This window comes from Ovis canadensis, chromosome 9 (genome assembly GCF_042477335.2).
Source record: "Ovis canadensis isolate MfBH-ARS-UI-01 breed Bighorn chromosome 9, ARS-UI_OviCan_v2, whole genome shotgun sequence".
Classification (NCBI taxonomy): Eukaryota; Metazoa; Chordata; class Mammalia; order Artiodactyla; family Bovidae; genus Ovis; species Ovis canadensis.
Window position 1 is genome coordinate 26,290,587 of NC_091253.1, and position 19,340 is coordinate 26,309,926.

General features: G+C 48.1%; 1 protein-coding gene across 7 annotated transcripts in view; it reads left to right on the plus strand.

The window, feature by feature from the left end:
• The window catches only part of TRAPPC9 (trafficking protein particle complex subunit 9), a 387,455-nt gene that overhangs the window by 31,310 nt on the left and 336,805 nt on the right, over nt 1-19,340 (plus strand). For all 7 annotated transcript variants that reach the window (XM_069600923.1, XM_069600926.1, XM_069600925.1 and 4 more), the window contains 3 exons: nt 8,546-8,667; nt 12,512-12,637; nt 18,829-19,045. In XM_069600923.1, coding sequence (XP_069457024.1) covers nt 8,546-8,667; nt 12,512-12,637; nt 18,829-19,045 — 465 coding nt within the window. The remainder of the gene's footprint in view (nt 1-8,545; nt 8,668-12,511; nt 12,638-18,828; nt 19,046-19,340) is intronic.

Sequence of the window (19,340 nt, forward strand, 5' to 3'; positions counted from 1 at the left end):
GATTGGGTTGTCTTCTTATTATTGAGTTGTAAGAGTTCCTTTTGTGTTGTAGATGCAAGTTCCTTAACAGACGGTTTGCAAAAATTTTCTCCTATTCTGTGTGTTGTTCTTCCATTTTCTTGATGGTGTCCTTTGAAACATATAAGTTTTAAATTTTGATGAAGTCCACTTTATCTAAATTTTCTTTGTTGCTTCTGCTCTCAGCGTCATATCTAAGATCTGAGCTAATTTATGTGAACTTTATATTTAAAGCAGTTTAATTCTTACAGCGGATCTAGGGGAGAGGCACTGTTGTTGATGAGGAGCCTGAGGTGCAGAGACGTGTGTTGACTCGGCAGGGTCACAGCTGGTGAGCAGGGGGGTGCGGGAATCCAGACCCACCCATTTGTCTCCAGCGTCTGTTCTCTTAGCACCATCCTCTCTTCCTTTCTATAGGACTAGTTAATTAAAGTCTTTACTTCTTTGAGTTCTTCTTAATTTTTTTTCCTCATTAGGGACCTCATCTCTCCATTCACCTTGCAGAGCTTGGTGTAGTTTTATTTCAGGTCTAATGTAGGTGGAAGCACTGCTGTCAGTTAATGTTTGTACTGCCCCCCCGTGATAACTGTGGCTCGTTGCCCTAATGAAGTCATGCTTAAGCCTTTCCTGGTCGTCACACTAGAAGCAGAGTCATAGCTACAGGACGCGCGAAGAAGGCGTTTGACTTTATTTTGCTGACCAGTGGAATAAAACCTCCGTGTTGACGCAGGTTCTAGATTCCTCAGAATAGGGTCATGGTCTCCCTTGGATTTCATTCTCTTTGGTCACGACGCGTCTAGATGGTGCCCTGTCGTCCAGCAGATTAGTTAGAGCGTGGTGCTCATGAATCATTGTGATGACAGAATTCTGACAACAGCATCTGCTGTTTGTTTCACAAGGAGAAAAGCAATATAGAGATAGTGCTCGGATCTATTTCAAAAGCCTGGAATTTTGAGAAGAGTTCCACAAGCCATAGAAAGATATTGTCACTAATTTTAAGTCTATCTTAAGACACATTATGGTTACATAGTAGAGTAAATTTATTAACTAGATTTTACAAGAGAAGTATACTATTATTTGTTTTAATTAAAATACTCTGCCTTGGATAAAGTAATTAGTGCTCATGAGAGCACTCAAGAATAAATTTGCATTTATATATGACATGGGGGCAGGCTTCCTACATATATATACATGTTTTGATCTGTTTTTCAGAATATTTTTGTAGTTTTTCAACTGTGTTCTAATTTTAGAATTGTGTTTAAGAAGATTATCACCGTGTCTGGTGCAGTTTGCACTGTCTATCCTGTCTTATGCACAGAATTGCACCATCTCCTGGGTAAAGATTTTCCGCTCATTATATTGAGTTAATGTCATAGTTATAGGAACTGAGATTTCTAGGCCTTGCTCTCCATGCTTTTGAAGTTGGCTATCAAATATGATTTTCCCTTTGTTTCTTGGGTTTTCATTGTTCAATTAGAATCTTTGAAGATGAATGTATTTTAATATTTTGTACAGATTTCCCTAGAAACTGGATGCATTTTCAGTTTATGAAAACTTAAATATACTCTTGTTTTTTTTTTTTAATTTAATTTTACGTTTAGCCACACTGCATGTCTTGTGGGATCTTGGTTCCCCAACCAGGGATTGAACCCAGGCCCCCGCCGTGCGAGTGCCAGTGAGTCACTAAATCCTCGCCACTGGGTTGCCAGGCGATTCCCTACTCGTTTTTAAGTAGTTACTTTTCACTAGGTATTTGTTTCTCTTTATAATAAAGACTTTTCATTTATTTTAAAAGTCATGTATTTTTAATTGAGGGATGATTACTTCTCAGTACTGTTGGCCTCTGCCATAGAGGAACATGAGACAGCCCCGGGCATACACATGCCCCTCCCTGCTGAAGCTCCTCCCCGCCCACCCCTTCCTGCCCGTCTAGGTGTTAGAGAACCCCGGTTTGGGCTCCCTGAGTCATACTGAAAGCCCGCACAGGTCATCTCTCTTACATACGGTGGCGTACAGGCTCTCTCGGCGTGTCCCACCCTCCCCTCCCCCCGCAACCTGGATCCATGTCTGTTCTCTGTGTCTGCGTCTCTATTGTTGCCCTGTAAGTAGGTTCACAGGTTGCCCTGTGAACAAAGGTAGCAGATTACATATAGCTTTTACACTTAGCTGTTTTTGGTTTTATTTTGAATTTTATTTTACTGTGTCTGTTTTTACCATCTTTTTATGGACTGGAAATCAGTCCGTATCAGCTTGCGAACATCATCCTGCTCCCCTCTCCAGGCCGTCTTCCTGACCCAGGGGTTGAACCTGGGTCTTCCGCACTGCAGGCAGATTCCGTACCATGGGCGCCGCCCGGGAAGCCCCGTTCGTTTTCTCTACGTGTTCTTATCCATTTCACTGTGTTTTATTTAACCAGCCTTCTACATGTGGACATTTTGGTCGCTTCCGTTTTCTGTAAATTACAAATGACCCTGTAGTGAAGAAGCTGGTACGTGTGCGTTTTTGTGTTGTTGGAGTTGTGTCTTCGGCATACATTCCTGCATAGGGAATCACTGGATCAAAAGGTAAATATGTATGGACTTCTGTTCAATTTTGCCAAATTCCTCTCCGTCAGGGTCACACTGTTTGGCGTTCTCAGTGGCAGTGCACGAGAATGCCTTTTCAGCACAAATTCACCTGCAGAGCCTCTTGTTAAGCATTTACGTTTTTGCCACTTAGACAGTTGAGAAATGGTATCTCTTACTTATTAGTGAATTTGAATTTATTTTTAACGTATAAGGGCCATTTCTATGTTTTTAAAAAATGAATTATCTGCTCATATCTTTTGCTCATTTTGTTCTTTTGGAGTTTTAGATTTTTTTTTCTCTCAATTTTTATGGCCTGTTTATATGTTAGGGATATTAGCCCTTGGTGATATATGCTGAAAATACTTTTCTCTTCAGTTGCTTATGTTTTGGCTTTGTTTATAGTGTTTTCTCCGTGTTTTTAAGTAATTGAATTTGTTACTTTTTAAAATTGCCTTTGGGTTTGAATCATATTTGGGCTTCCCTGGTAGCTCAGCTGGTAAAGAATCTGCCTGCAATGCAGGAGGCCGTGGTTTGGTTCCTGAGTTGGGAAGACCCCCTGGAGAAGGGATAGACTACCCACTCCAGTATTCTTGGGCTTTCCCGGTAGCTCAGACAGTAAATAATCCGCCTGCTGTGTGAGAGACGTGGGTTCCATCCCTGGGTTGGGGAGATGCCTGGGCTGGGACAATCCCCTGGAAGCATCCTTAGAGAGCCTTTCCTTATATTCAGGTTTTAGATGAACTTACCCAAGTTTTTTGAGCTGCTTTTATGCTCTTCTGCGGTGCATTTAGATCCTAGACCATTTGGAGTTTGTTCTTGTGTTTGGTGTGAAGTGTGGGTCTGGCTTTGTCTTTCCCCAGACGGCCTTCCAGCTGTCCCAGTGCTGGTCACTGACACTTCCATCTTTGCCCCAGTCACTGGTGCCGGAGGAGTTTATCCCACACTTGTCCTGGTTAACAGCAGACTTCCAGCTGCCCCGTCTTCCTGCTGCTCCCCAGCAGGTCAGGGCTGGTGGTGCCCACGTGGCAGGGCTTGTCTCCTCATTAGGGAGCAGGTGCATGTGACCTCATATGCGTGTGGCCTCGTGTGGTGCCAGCCTGCTGGTCGTTGCTGGAACCGCCGTCACACTGGTGCCTGCCTGATCCAAGCCCTAGTTGTTCTTGGGGTTCTGCCTTTTTCTCTTGCTGCCTCACCAGTCTCTGCTTCGTCCCCTGTTCCTGCTTCTCTCTGCCGAGTTTCCACCTTGTGCCTCCTGCACGCTCTCGCCCGTGCTGGCAACGCACTGACTCCCTCTTGACGGAATGACTGAACGGTCGTTGGATTGATCCTTGAGAGCCCTTGTGATGATGCCCCCAACTTTCCCGTCCTTCTTAACTGCGCCCTCTCCCTTCCTTTGCTCTTGCCGGGGTCTCAGCCTGCCCACAGCACTGATTTTTCCTGTCTGTAGACTCTGTGTTTCACGGGTTCACAATAATGTTACATGTGGGCTGTCAGAACTTTATAGGTGTCAAGAAAGATCAAACCCATTGCACGCCAGTATTTTTAGAGGGTGTTATTCTTCTGTTGAGTGAAATTAAATCATCGGCCTCACTAAGCTTTCCCGTGAGCTGTGTTCTTTTTACGTTCCTACAGATTATATTTTTCTGGGTTGCTGCCTATGCCTTTTCCCCCAGCCTCACTCCTGGAGTTCAGTAAATCATTAAAATTGAAGTAAAAGTCTCTCAGTCATGTCTGACTCTTTGCAACTTCATGGACTATGTAGTCCATGGGATTCTCCAGGCAAGAATACTGGAGTGGGTAGCCTATCTCTTCTCCAGGGGATCTTCCCAACCCAGGGATCAAACTGGGGTCTCCTACCTTGCAGGCAGATTCTTCACTAGCTGAGCCACCAGGGAAGCCCAAGAGTACTGGAGTGGGTAGCCTATCCCTTCTGCAGGGGATTTTCCTGCCCCAGGAATTGAACCGGGGTCTTCTGCATTGCAGGCAGATTCTTTACTGGCTGAGCTACCAGTTCAGTTCAGTTCAGTCACTCAGTTGTATCCGACTCTTTGCGACCCCATGAATTGCAGCACGCCAGGCCTCCCTGTCCATCACCAACTCCCAGAGTTCACTTAAACTCACATCCATCGAGTCGGTGATGCCATCCAGCCATCTCATCCTCTGTCGTCCCCTTCTCCTCCTGCCCCCAATCCCTCCCAGCATCACAGTCTTTTCCAATGAGTCAGCTCTTTGCATGAGGTGGCCAAAGTACTGGAGTTTCAGCTTTCGCATCACTCCTTCCAAAGAACACCCAGGACTGATGTCCTTTAGGATGGACTGGTTGGATCTCCTTGCAGTCCAAGGGACTCTCAAGAGTCTTCTCCGACACCACAGTTCAAAAGCATCAATTCTTCGGCTCTCGCAAAGAGTCGGACACGACTGAGCGACTTCACCCACCCTCACCACCCAGCCTTCTTCACAGTCTAACTCTCACATCCGTACATGACCACTGGAAAAACCATAGCCTTGACTAGACCGACCTTTGTTGGCAAAGTAATGTCTCTGCTTTTGAATATGCTATCTAGGTTGGTCATAACTTTCCTTCCAAGGAGTAAGCATCTTTTAATTTCATGGCTGCAGTCACCATCTGCAGTGATTTTGGAGCCTCCCCCAAAAATCTGACACTGTTCCACTGTTTCCCCATCTATTTCCCATGAAGTGATGGGACCAGATGCCATGATCTTTGTTTTCTGATTATTGAGCTTTAAGCCAACTTTTTCACTCTCCACTTTCACTTTCATCAAAAGGCTTTTTATTTTTTTTATTTTATTTTTTTTTTCAGATTGAGAGCTTTAAATATTTAATTAATTCTACTTCTTGTAATCTTAATCATTCATGCAAAGATCTATATACAAGCGTTCCACGGAATCATTACCTATAATATGGCAAAGACTGAAAATAGTTTAAACAATCAATAATGATTTTGAAGAATTTTTAGAAAAAAGTTCATGTTAGATGAGAAATACCAGGAAAAATGCTAAACTTGCAAAATATCAAATATTATTATTACACATTTACTATGTAACTATAAAACTCAAAAATACTCCAAAATATTGATAGTAGCTAATACTGAATGAGAGACAGGACCTATCCTCCTCCATTTCTTAGATTATCTTCACTTACACTGTACTACTTGACTATCTGAATCAGAACCCTCCAATCTAAGAACAAATGCAAGAATTTTGAAGGTGCTACAGTTGAAAATAAACTCATCATAGGTCAATTTTATTTTCAGTAGTTAAGAAACATTTAAGTACCAAACAATGCAAGTGGACCTTGAGCACCCAAGGGCCATTATAGCCAAAAGATGAGGCCCCCATAATAGGCAACTAGTGCAGGAATCACTGCCCTAGGAAGGATGCACTGTCTAGGAAGGGCCACCAGATCAGACCCCCCTTTCCCCAGCCCTGGCTTAGCGAGCAACAGGGGGCCCAAAGCGCTGCATGGTTCGCATCACCAGAGAAAGCTGGTCCAGAAAGTTGACAATGGAGATTCGAAGGAGGCGGCAATCTTCAGCTCTCCAGCAGACCGCCAGGACATTGCCGCTCACTGTGAGCTCCTTCCCAACCGCCCCACGGTGAGGTTCGGTATCTGGGGCCAGGGACCCACGGGCAATCTCTGCCTCCAACGCGGACGGGAAAGGCACGCTTAGGGTGAATACGCATGGTCGGCTTCCCGGCCTTTGGGAAGAGTGCTGGGCCGGCGCGACACCCGGAGCTCCGTGGTCTGCAGCGGAAGCAGCACCCGCGCTGCCGGGGCTGCCCCGGCCACCCCCGAACCCCCGCCGGCCCTGGCTTTCGGCGCCACCCGCCAGGATGCCTGCGCCTACGTCCCCACCTGTCTCCTGCATGGCTGCCGTGCTCCGCCTCCAACCCCACCCACTGGCTCCAGGACTCTGCCATCAAAAGGCTTTTTAGTTCCTCTTCACTTTCTGCCATAAGGGTGGTGTCATCTGCATATCTGAGGTTATTGATATTTCTCCTGGCAATCTTGATTCCAGCTTGTGCTTCTTCCAGCTACCAGGGAAGCCCCTAAATCATTAAGGGAACCCTCATTATCAGTGGTTCCCCCCTTTTTTTTAAAGGATAGGGGGACCGTTTGCTTCTGCTCCCTTGTTGGGAGCTTCTTGATGAGGTGAGTTTCCATAGGAGGAATGAAGACCCACCTCGTGCTGACTCCCACTCATCCCCTTCCTTTCTTCAAGGGAAAAGGGTCAAATTTGACAAGATAAAGACAAATGGTTAGAGCTGCTGAGATGATGAAGATGACCTATCACCTATGAAATATTACTCCACGCCAGAACGCAGTGTGCCGTGACCGTGAAGAGCACACAGTGCAGGCTGAGCGCGGCAGCTAGAAACGCAGGCCCGAGCCCACACCCTGCGCTGGAGAGACAGCTCTGAGGTCTGGAGAACTGGCGGGAGAGCTAGGCCTCTCCAGGACCGTTTCCTATCCTGCAGAAACAGGGCTCACTAGGAGTCCCCCTTCGTAGACTTGCTGTGGCTTGTAAAAGAAGACGTGCATGGACATCCCCCAACAGGTCCTGATTCCTCGTGAGTGCAGAATGACACAGGTTTCGCTGGGATGGAATCATGACCACCCAGGGTGGCCCCTCAGGGCTCCGAGGGTGCTGCGTGCTTTGGAGATGGACTTCTCAACTCTGCAAGGACCCAGAGTTGTGTCATTGGGCCTTGCTGATTTGAATCTATTCTTTAGAAAGTATAGCTTTTAGGTATTTTTTTCATGTGTGCATGCCCTCTTATTATTTATAGTTCTGCCCTCTCATCTCTTGCTGGGATTTTCACAAAGTCTGTAGAAACACGAAATCTGAGGCCACCTGCCTCCTCCCATCTCTCTTGTGCTTCTTTCTCCCCCGATTGAAGGGGCCTCTGTATAGGGAATGTTCTTTGTTATTCTTTTCCTGGAATCTCTCTCTCCGTCTGCCCATCTTTCACCTGTCCTTCTATCCGCTTACTCTTCTGTCTTGTTCCAGAAAGCATCAGAGGCAGCTTACAGAATATCAGAATACCGGATGAGCTGGTGAGAAATGGGGCCCAGTTTAGACAGCAAGGCGAGGGATGAGCTTGCGCGAGGGATGCGGGCCGTGTGAGGCACACACCTTTGCCCCGGGAGCTCTGAGATCGACAGCAAGCATGTGCCCGAGTCCCCCAGCAGAAACACGAGGAAGACAGGATGCTCACTGTCCGTGAAATAAACAAGGGGCTCAGGAGAAGCCAGCTTTTCCTCCTCTGAGGCTTAGGAGAATAATTTTCGAATGTTCTCTGAAATCAAAGAGTATTTCATCTTTCTTTTTTTGTCAGAGTTCTCTGTGTTGTTGGTTACATTCTATAAATGGAAATGTCTCCAGAACTGTTCCCCCTGTGTGTATGATGGCTAGGGAATTAGGTAGTTCTGCTTATTGACAGGGCTTGGCCAGAAATAGAAAATGACAGCCTCAGAAAGGATGTCAGTATCTGCAAGTTATGTTTTCTTTTCAGTGCTCAGTTAGGGAACATTTTCACCTAGTTTATCTCCGCTTGAGGGTGCAGTGTGGCCTCTCGCTAGCATTAGGAGCTTTGGTGCTGGGAGATAGTGCGTGCTGACTGCATTGCCGTCAAGACAACTGAGCTAGTTATTGTGGACGTGTTACTTTTATATAATGCGTTTCATGTTCTTTAATAAAAAGTTTCAACAGGGAGGAAGGCTTTATTCTGAGTTAATTAACATTGAATACAATGCTTTGACCATTTAGACTATTAAAGGGAAGGTGTAAGCGGTGAAGACTTTTAAAAACGGTGTCATTATTTAAATTTCAGTCGGGACTGTTCAGGCTTTATCTTATCTGTGCCCCTCTTTTAAAGTAACAAAGCAACAAGACAGAAAAGCGAAAGGTCATTTCTCGTCTTCCTCTCGGTGTGCAGGTGCACTCACTACCAACGGCATCAACGCCGACACCAGCACAGAGATTGGACGGGCGAAGAACTGCCTGAGCCCCGAGGACATCATTGAGAAGTACAAGGAGGCCATCTCCTACTACAGCAAGGTGATGCCGCCCTGCGGGTCCCTTACGTGACCGTGCTGCTTCAGTCGGGAGTCCCTGTTGTGCACTGGGTGATTCTGCCGCGGAACCTTCTAGTTAGTTGTTTCTGTTGGTATTCGTGTGTTGTTCCCCATGCATAATGCCATATGCCTGAGAATGGTTTTTGTTGATTGAAAACACTGTATATTTAATTTAGTGTCTGAAAAACGGGGGGAAAGAGGCTACCATAGCCCCACTACTCGAGATAACATCTCAATATCTATTTTCTGTCCTTTTTTTTGCCAGTGTATATTATCTGTATCATAAAAATGGTGAGATTCTGTACTTATTTACTGTATGGAGACGTACATTTTTCATTTCATTTGGCATATTATGTGTGTTTCTACATTATCGAATTTTCTGTGACATGGTTTTTAATCAGCTGTATAGCAATCCATCTTGTGGATACACCATTTTTTTTTTACTTTGGACTGAAGAAAAGTTTGAATTTCAAATATATTTAACTGAAATACTGGAAAAGGGCCTGGGGTTGTACAGAAGAGTGATAGTGAGTGGAAAATGAATGTCCCCTACTTCCCCTCCCCTTATTCCCTAAGAGTAGCAACTATTAACAATTTGGGCTTCCCAGGTGGTGCTAGTAGTAAGGAACCCACCTGCCAATGCAGGAGACACAAGAGACTCAGGTCTGATCCCTGGGTCAGGAAGATCCCCTGGAGAGGGAAGCGGCAACCCACTCCAGCATTCTTGCCTGGAGAATCGCATGGACAGAGGAGCCTGACGGGTTACAGTCCATGGGGCTGTAGAGTCAGACACAACTGAAGTGACTGAGCGCAGCACATACCCCTTTCGTGACCTTTATGCCTGTGAAATACACACGTGCATGTACGCATATATGAGAAATAAGTGCCTATACCCATGCATAGTATATGTATGTATATATGTTTTATTTACAAAAATGAGAGCATCCTGTATAATTTTTTCTGCAGCTTGCTGCGTGCACTCAGCCATGTGTCATGGATAGCCTCCCATTTCAGGTTTGCTTGACCCTTTCAAACAGAGGCTCCTTCTAGTACGTGGGTGTAGTCATTGCTCCGTCAGTTCCTTTTGTGGGAGAAGGTCATGAATAAGACACCTGCAGCAGGGCCTAGTGCCTCCCCCTCAGAGTTCCCGGCTCACCCTGACTCACCCAGTTACCGTCTTATGGATGGACACTTAGGTTTTCCCACTGGCTCACTCTTAGGAAAAATGCTTGACTGAACATTCTTAGTCTTGTCCAATAGATTCTTGTGTTCTTGTATGTTCTTGCGTTCCTTTAGTTAAGATTTCTGGAAGTTTAGTCACTGGATATGACACTTACATATATCATTGGTTACTTTCAAGTTACTCTCCAAATTTGTTCTCCAACCGGGGATGAAAAGATGGAGAATTACTCATTTAACCAATTTTCTATTACTGAGTATAACATACAGCCTAGACAGCACCCCAAACATAGGGAACTCCAAGGCAAACTATAACAGTAAGGACTTTACAGCCAATAATGTCTTAGGTCTTGTTTACAAAGTGTCAGCAGATTGCCAGGAAAGCTCTGTAAGAGAGTATTCTAAGAAAATACCAAAGAGAAAACCCATCAGGAAAAGATTCACTATATTAGAAGTGGTTTGACCACAACCTAAATGAAAAACCAAGTAAACAAAATGCAAGCAACATTAAGAAAAAGATCTGCGATGTATGTCCACGACAGACACGAAGCTAACACCCACAGTTTACAAAGAGCTATCACAGAGCAGTAAGAAGCGCTCCCTAGTTTAAATGTGTGCCAAGGACAAGGTGGCGATAGTCTGTGGGGCTGGGCCTTCTCTGATGCAGGGGGATTTCCACCTTGGTTTTGGAGTCAGGCAGACCTGAGTTCACATCCTGCCTTCACCAGTTGCTAGCTTTGTGACCTGAGGCAAGACACTGTACTTTTAGGGGGCCCTATTTCCTTTAGCTGTAAATAAGCTTAATATTTATTTTAGGGTTTTGTATTAGAAGTGAATGAGATGATTCCCTCCTGTATTTCTAAAAGTACTGATTGCATAGTTCTGTGGTTGATATTGGTGCCTGGGTAGGTGGTTACTAGGGAATCAACAGTGAAAAACGGGCATGGCCCCTCAGCAGAGAGCTTACGTCCCAGGACGATGCTTGTAAGCCCAGGTATGGAGCAGACTTCTAGGAAACGTCCTGTTCGTTATGATTGCAGTTTAAATCTCATTGTAATATTTAAAATGTTGTTGTTGCGCTCAGTCATGTCTGACTTTTGGAGTCCCCATGGACTGTAGCCTCCCAGGCTCCTCTGTCCGTGGAATTCTCCAGGCAAGAATACTGGAGTGGGTTGCCATTTACTTCTCCAGGGGATCTTCCTGACTAAGGGATTGAACCTACATCTCTTGCGTCGCATGCGTTGGCAGGCAGATTCTTTAGCACTGTGCCTCCCGAGAAACCAGTGTTTAAAATATGTAACTATAATCAAAATATGTGAAAAAAACCTGAGATGACCTTTTTCCCTTCAGTAGTCTTCTTAAGAGTTTTGTAGGAAAGGAAATAATTTTATTTCAATGGAAACAAGGCCCTGTTAGATTCTGTTGCGTTGTTAAATGGTATATAAAACTGATGTAATTTTTACACCCATATTAATAGTTAGGTAAGCACAGTTCCTGCTTGTGCTGTCTTTGGTGAATTAAATGTAACTTGTCACAAGCTCTGTGCATGTTATGTTTTAGAAACGAGGACGTAGTGGAAGCCTGCTCCTTCTGGCACAGTAATTTCTTTTTCGACCTTACAAATAATTTTAGTAAGGAACACGAGCAACTGTGTATTTCTGCTTCTTAATAATCCATAAGTGGGCAGACTGCATTTTTGTGAGCAGTTATACCAGGCAGGCCTCGGGGTCTCAGCCGACGCTTGAGGGGGTGGCCAACTCTGTGGCACATTTGATACCTTTCTGGGTGTGGACAGGGGTCTCCCGGCCTCGGGTTCTCTCCAGGCACCAGGATACATGGATTTATTCACCTCTGGAAGCCTCCTCCCCAGCTGCAAGAAGTCTTAAGAAAACTCAGTTGAAAACTGCTCCAGCTCAGGACCGTCGGGAAAGAGAGAAAAAGGGTAGAAGGGCGGGGAGCTAGGAGGGTTCACGCTGGGGCCTCGGGGAAGAGGAGGGCGCAGGAGGGGGCCTGACCCCACACGGTGTCCAGGGGCCGAGGGCAGCCCTCCTGGGCAGACGTCCCCATAGGCAGAACCTGAAGAGCTGGAGGTGCGGTGGGAGGAGGACCATTGCTGAGCAGCAGCCGCAGTCCGTGGCGCCTTCTCTGTTCACGTGTCTTCACTTGTCCTTCCTCTCGAGACCTGAGAAACGGGAACAAGGAACTCAGGGAGACACTAGACACGCGTCCAGCGTGCTGAGCGGACGGACACCGTGACAAGGAGCTAGGACTTCGGCCACAGAGGACGTGAACTGACAGCTCCCGCCTCAAAGCCGCAGCTGTGAGAGGGTCTAAGAGCACAGGAGCCAAGTGGGAACGAGCAGTGGAATCTCCATGGATGGTGTTTTGAAATTCTGTAAAATAGCCGGCTACTGTTGGTTGTGTTACTCGAAGGAATGCTGACATATGTATATGTGCGTTTATAGGTTCACTCAATCCCTCCAGCGTCTTTTGCCCCCAGGAGTTGAGATAGCCTTTCTCAAGCAGAAACTTGGCTGAGCTGTGCTGCAGGCCCTCGCGCTGGGGAGGTGCTGCCCAGTGTCACCGAGTCCCCGGGTGCAGCCTGCGCGACCCGACAGAAACCTCTCTCTTCTCTTTTGACCCTACAGTATAAGAACGCCGGGGTGATTGAGTTAGAAGCGTGTGTCAAGGCCGTCCGCGTCCTCGCCATTCAGAAGCGGAGCATGGAAGCGTCGGAATTTCTGCAGAACGCAGTTTACATTAACCTTCGGCAGGTGGGTGTGTGTCCGCCTCCGCGTGGAGGGCTTAGCGCAGTTCTCCCGGAGCTTTTTCGCCACAAGTCCGTCTGGCTTTGCTGTGCTAGGATTCAAGGTGGTCAAAACCCCGGAGTCAGAACTTGAAATCCTGATTAAGGGAGCTGTTTTACTTCTTTATATTATGGTCTTTTACTTTCAAAATTCAGAATTTTGTTCTTTCAAAACTTTTTTTTTTGATTGGAGAGAGAACTTTGCTATTAACAGCTTTGCGGCCTTGGCCAAGCTTTAATGCCTCCTTTTTGGTCACTTGACCTGATTGCAATTGTGACCCTGTCTGGGTTGTTCATGTTATAAAATATGAAGCGCGTGAAAGGACTTCATATAGCTCGTTGGACACCGCAGGCATCCCACTCATATGACCTGGATCTGGATGTGTTTCTAATGAGATAGAATCACCAGAACGTTTCGTTGCAGATTGCTAATGCAAACCCCCCAAATCAATAATCCAGCTAAACATCTGTGGTCTTTCTAGGCCACTTTGGATTTTTACGGCCAGGGCCACCAAGACGCAAAAGTTGAAGCAGTTTGCTTAGGGCCCACGGCTAGGGTGAGAACACAGGCGACTGTCCTCGAGCAGATCTCGCTCAGCCCGGTATCGTGCTCCGAGCGGGCCTAGAGGTGGGGAAGGCAGAATCTGCTCTCACTGTGCCGACAGTTTCGTGGCAAAGGTGGACACTCACCAGGTGAAGAACCTGGAGTTTATTCTAATATCAGTGAGTTTCAGCAGAAACGCCTTAAAAGCAAGGAATGATGGGACACCCCCGCTTTGTCTGGAGCAGGGTGAGCGTGGTGGGGGAGATCAGCTGGGAGCTCTTGAGGGGATGCAGGGGATGGAGGTGGCTTCACTGGGGTGGTGGTGGGGTGGTCAGTGGGAAGAAGTCAACAGATTGAAGACGTGTTTAGGTGAAAGGAAGGAATTAGTGACCTATGTGAGGGCCAGACGGAGTCATGCCCAGGTTTCTGCTTGATTAGTCGGGTAAGGATGGCCATGCTGTGCTCAGAGACGAGACTCTGCTGAGGGAGTTTGGGGGGCAAGCTGATGGAGTCAGGTGTGTCATGAAAAGGCTTAAATATGTGGGTCTGGGGGACTCAGGTGATAGAGAGGGGCGTCGGGAGGGGATGGAGAGAGGCTGCAATGTCATTTTGCATCCTGAACATGTAAGAGAGAATGGCAGGCCTCTGTCACAGAGGCTTAGTGTGTTAACGTTTTGCCATAGTGACTGCAGAGCTTCTTAATTTTTAAAATAGAAATAAAATAGAAACAAAGCCGTGGAGTTAACATCTTGAGAGTTGATATGTATTCTGCTCATATGTATTTTGATACCTCACATATTTATAACCACAGTCTATAAAACATTGAACATTTTAGTGTAAGAGTTAAGCACAGGGACCGGGAATACACACGGTTGGGACTTGAGTCTGGCTTTCATCCCCCTGAGTGAATTACTTAGCCTTTCTGTGCCTTCTCAGAAAAGGTCGAGGTTTCTGGTAAAGACAGGCAGGAAAAGTGAAAACCCACTGCTTGACGGGGAAGGGTGGAAGCCAGCGGTCGGCAGCACCGGCAGATGAACGGACGTCTGGGTTGGGTGACCACTCACCGCGGTTTCTGGGTGAGCCCTGGGCCAGGCAGTGCGTTTGTAGGGATGAGCAGGCATGATTCCTGGCTCTGAGGCTGCCATCCAGGGAGCAGCCCTGGGCATACGCAGCCCCAGTGGGACAGCTCAGGGTGCAGTCCTGGGACCTGTGCTGAGGGCAAGATGAGGGCTCCCCCTAGGGGTCTCCCTGTGAAAAGAGGAAATGACCCATCCACAGCGGCCGAAGGCCCCCGAGCAGGGCACCAGGTACACAGCCTTGCCCAGGCTCAAGCTTGGAGCTCGGGGACCAGAAGTCACTCTGTGGCCTGAGCGGCCTTCTTTCTGAAGGACGGTGGGTGGAAAAGATGCTTAAAAGGTAGACTGATCGTTAGGTCATGAGCGAAAGTAAAGACGTGTGGGTTCGTCAGGCAGGCATGAGGGAACCCTGAGGGTGTGTGGACCCAGCTGGGGCATCGCGCTGGAGGACGGGGTCGCGGGCTTGTGCACGGACCCTGCTTTGCTCTTACAGGAGAACCCTCCATATCTCTGTATTTTCACCTGTGAAATGACGGGGTGGCAAACTCGCGGTGACCGGAAGGAGCAGTTCAGCTCAGACACTCTGTGTCCAGCCCTGTCCAGCGTCATCGTGCAGAGCTGCTCTGCAGCTGCCCTTACACACTGCGGCCGGAGGCAGTGGAGGGACGTCTGTCGTGCCCGGTGGACGAGGGGGGCGGGTGGTTTTGAATGGACACTGAGAGCAGGCTGCAGAACCGCAGGCAGGCTGATGGAGGGTCGGCTGTGGGGAGCACTTGGCAGACTTTGTATCTTAAGACTCGCTTGCCCTTACGGACCAGAGTTGCCTTTGCAAATTCATGTTGAACATTTGGGCTTTTGGCGAGGCTTTTCCCACAGGTGGGTATAACACAGAGTGTTTTATAAGGTAACGTGCTTTTGTTTAGCGTGTAGAAATTTGCACCTGCTGGGAACAGCCCTCCTCTACTGGCCTGGTCTTTGTAGAACACTAGGGGTCAGCAGAGCCGTGCGGAGGGCCAGCGGCCGGCCTCGCCGCGGCGGGCGTGGACCTGTGGAGCTCTCCCTGGCTCGTTGCTTTGCTGAAGTTAGCTCATCTTTGTGTGTGGTTGCCTGATGAGCAGATAGCAAAGTGGTGAGTTCTGGTGAGACTTCACAATGACAGTGACGAAGAGGAGCGGCCTGGGTTTTTCTGCACCAGGGTGAGCTTTTGGTTCTCGATCAGGGGTCTCCTCCTGGTGGGTCAGTCCTGCGACTCCTGTTGCCTGATGTGGACAGGCTGTAAAGAACCGAGAGGGCATTATTGCAGGTGCCTTCTTCCTGAAGAAGCCCCATGCAGATGCGAAAACTGAAAATCCGTTTGGGTCTGCTGGTGTTGGGAAGGGTTTCTGCATGTTCCAGGAGGGTTCTAGGCAGGATTCCTCTTCTTTGTGAAGGAATGTGGATCCACTTGTCTTGTCTTCAGTTGTTTACGGGAGTGGTTCATGGGCATTAGCATTGACGAAGAGCTGCGAGCTTGGAGTCTGAGAGCTGGCTACAGATTTGTGTAGTGGCCCTGTAGGTCTCAGCTGCAGGTGTTCGGGGTGAAGGGAGAGAGGAGTGTGAACCTTGCAGCCAGAGCCAGGTTCCAATTGCTGTTTCCTCTCCGTGTGACCCTGGACTGGGAGGTAGCCTCTTTTAGCCTGTTTGTGAATCTGTAAAATGGGCATGACAATATTCACTTCTTCCTGGATATGCTGTGAATTGTCAGTGGGATGATAACACATGTAGAGCGCTTCCCATGCCGCTTGGCACTTGGGAAGCGTTCACTGTCACCCCACCAGTGATGTGTCAAAGCAGGAAGGGCAGCTCCTGCTTGTGGAGGAACCATTAGCAGACTCTTGACTAGGCTATGAATTTGGTTACTTCCTTCAGTCCTTGTAGCCGCTTGTGCTAAGTGTGTTTGTTCTCATTGACGGAAGAGGAGCCTCAGAGTAAAGAAGACTTGGTCATTTGTCCCAAGTCAGACCATAATTTTGGGTTCAGGGGTGTCGGTAAAGTGTGCTCCTTTGGCTTTTCCCTTCCCCGCATTCTGTACCGGGGGCCAGGCACCAGGCTTGTAGCCTAAGAATCTTCCATAGGTTTTATTTACATTCCACAGGGTTCCTGTGCTGCTCGAGCGCAGTGTCCGGAGGGGGACATAGGTGCTAATAGATAAACGTGAAAGCAAATGAGCACCAACTGTCGTCAGTTCTGCAGAGGAAAAGAACATACCTTGCCCTGCAGGGCTGGGGAACTTTCTAGTTGGGGCTGCTCTGGTGTTAATCTTAGTAAAACAAGTTCTGTTACCAGACAAAGACAGAAGGACAAAGCCTCCGTTACCAGAGCAGGCTTTGGTAGCTGTGGCTCTGGCCTCTGGAGCCGAGGCTCAATAGTTGTGGCTCACAGGCTCAGTTGCTCCGTGGCCTGTGGGGTCTTCCTGGACCAGAGATGGAACTCGTGTCTCCTGCATTGGCAGGTGGAGTCTTTACCACTGAGTTATCAGGGAGGCCCCTGAACCCCGTTTTAGAGAGGAGGAAATAAAGGCCAGGTGTTGGCATGCAGACCTTGTCAGTGCCACCACTGGGCTTCTACAAACCTAGTTTGCTGTGGCTGCAAAGTCCAGGCTCTGTGAACTGCATTCTGTAGCTTCTTCCAAACGACCCGGATGACTGAAGTGAATTTTCTTCATTAGTAGGAAACCTGAGTGACCACAAGAGAAAGAGGTGATAAGGAATTGTTTGGAAAACTAGTGAAAAGCCCCATACCTTCCAGCTGTGGGAGCTTGCTCCCAGACCAGTGACACTCGTCCTGGCACCTCCTGCAGGTCTGATGTTCAGGAAGGACTGAGCCGTTTGAGAACGTTTCAGCTCGTGACACTGTTGATTAGAACCTGCGGCCTCTTGGTCCCTGGTTAATTTTCTCTTCAAAGCCATTTGCATTTTCTGCGGGCTACTCCACTCAGATGTAAGAATAGCCTCTTTAAAGTTCTTGATGCAGTTTCTTAATGAGGCTGTTGCTAAGGAAACCTAGCAAAAACCCCGTAGATGTGCACATAATAATGGTAACCTCGGAACTTTGTCTGTTTAAGCTCAGGATCAGAGGGGTGGGGGACTGAGGAAAGGCTTTCTGAGACAGAAGGGGGCCAGTGTAAGGGTGCATCTCAGGTTAGACGGAACAGCTCCATCCCAGCCAGCGGGGTGCCTGGCCTCAGGATGGTGTGTGCGGTCATGTGTGCGGTCCTCACTCCTCACGGAGAAAGGAGGGCTTGGATGGGGAGGGAGGAAAGTCAGGGTCTTTGTTGGAGAAGGCGAAAGAGAGGGAACCGGAATTTCTGGTTGAACAGGAGTCAGGAAGATGGCTTGAGGTCCTGTATTTGGGGGGGAGGAGTTTTGTGGGGACCTGAGGAGGAGTGAGTCTGTCTTGGAGGGAAGTCCACGCAGTGGAGAAATGGGCAGGACCTGCCATTCTTACACTGGAACCCCAGGCCTTGGTTTGCAGGCCGGAGCAGTGATGAGACGGGTTGATGGCTGGTGGGAAAGGAAAGCACAGAGCAGTGCCCTGGGGCTGTGCTTGCTGCGTTCAGCACCACCAGGCCTGAGCCGAGTGGGTTCTGGGGAGGGTGCTCGACTGGAGAAGGATGGTTTGGACTTTCCCACGCAGGACGCACAGCAGCTGTGTACCCCACAGGCCCTCTGGCTCCTGCAGCTCACCATCTTTTTCTTGCTTCAGCTGCCGGAGTCCTTTGAGCTGTGTCTGCCGTCGCCTCTGTTAATGGTCCCTGCTTCACTTGGCCCTTGTTTCATCTAAATATTAAGTCCCCATTTCTCCTCACCCTCATTTTTGTCTTTTTGTCGTTGTTGCTAAATTGTGTTAAAAAATTTTTTTTTGATTTATATCCTTTTTAAGAATGAGGCCCCAAGTAAATAAATGTGTACACAGACTATCACAGACACTTACTGCTTTGAAAAATGCTAAGCTGTTTACCTAGCAGTTACGCTGCTGGCTTGTAGTCGTGCTTAAGAAACAGAGGCTGTCTTCACCCCATCATCGGGTGGCTGGGTTAGGTGGTGGTTAGGTTAGGTTGTGTATGAAAGAAAACTTCTTGTAAGCCATGCAGGCCAAGGTCGGTGTGGTTATTATTGACATTTCATTTTCTTTTTCACTGGTTCTATATATTTGTGTTTTGAGAAGTCATGTGTTTTAAAATTCCTGCCCAAATTCCAGTGCCTTTCCCTTCGCTGCGTCTTAATGTTCTAAGTAGCAGATGCCTTTGTCCCAGAGAATACGGGTCTTCTTAGCAAGAGGACAGGGTGAGCATGGAGACGCGGGGTGCAGAGAGGGCCTTGGCGCTTCCACGTGGAGCTGCGTCTGTGCCTCTCTGCTTCCTACTGTGTCAGCACACTGGCGTGGCTGCCCCTTGCCTTCATGTTTCACTGGGTCCCTGTTTTACGGTAAAGCTGTCTGTTTCCCTTTTTCACTTGGAAGGTTCTCTCACGTGCTTTTTCCTTCCCTCCGGTGCCTCAGCTGTCCGAGGAGGAGAAGATCCAGCGCTACAGCATCCTCTCCGAGCTCTACGAGTTGATCGGCTTCCACCGCAAGTCCGCCTTCTTCAAGCGCGTGGCCGCCATGCAGTGCGTGGCCCCGAGCATCTCGGAGCCTGGCTGGAGGGCCTGCTATAAGCTGCTCCTGGAGACACTTCCTGGCTACAGCCTGTCGCTGGATCCGCAGGACTTCAACAAAGGTACTGGAGCCGAGAGTATTAATGCGGAATGAAAAATTAAACAGGAGACCTGCTGTTTGTCTGTGTTGGATGGTGTTGGTGGTCAGGCTCATACTGTTGGTCGGGTGATTTTGAGCCTGAGCTCGGCCCCTGGCTTTGGTCCTGGCCATTGGTGGCGTGTGAAGTGCAAGGGGCTGGGTGGACCTGGAGGTCAGCTGCCAGCAGGCGTTTCTTGGTTCTTGCTTTGTGCTGGACACTGTGCCACATGTTGAGGACACTCAGCCGTGTCTGATTTCATCCAGTGGCACTTTCTTCC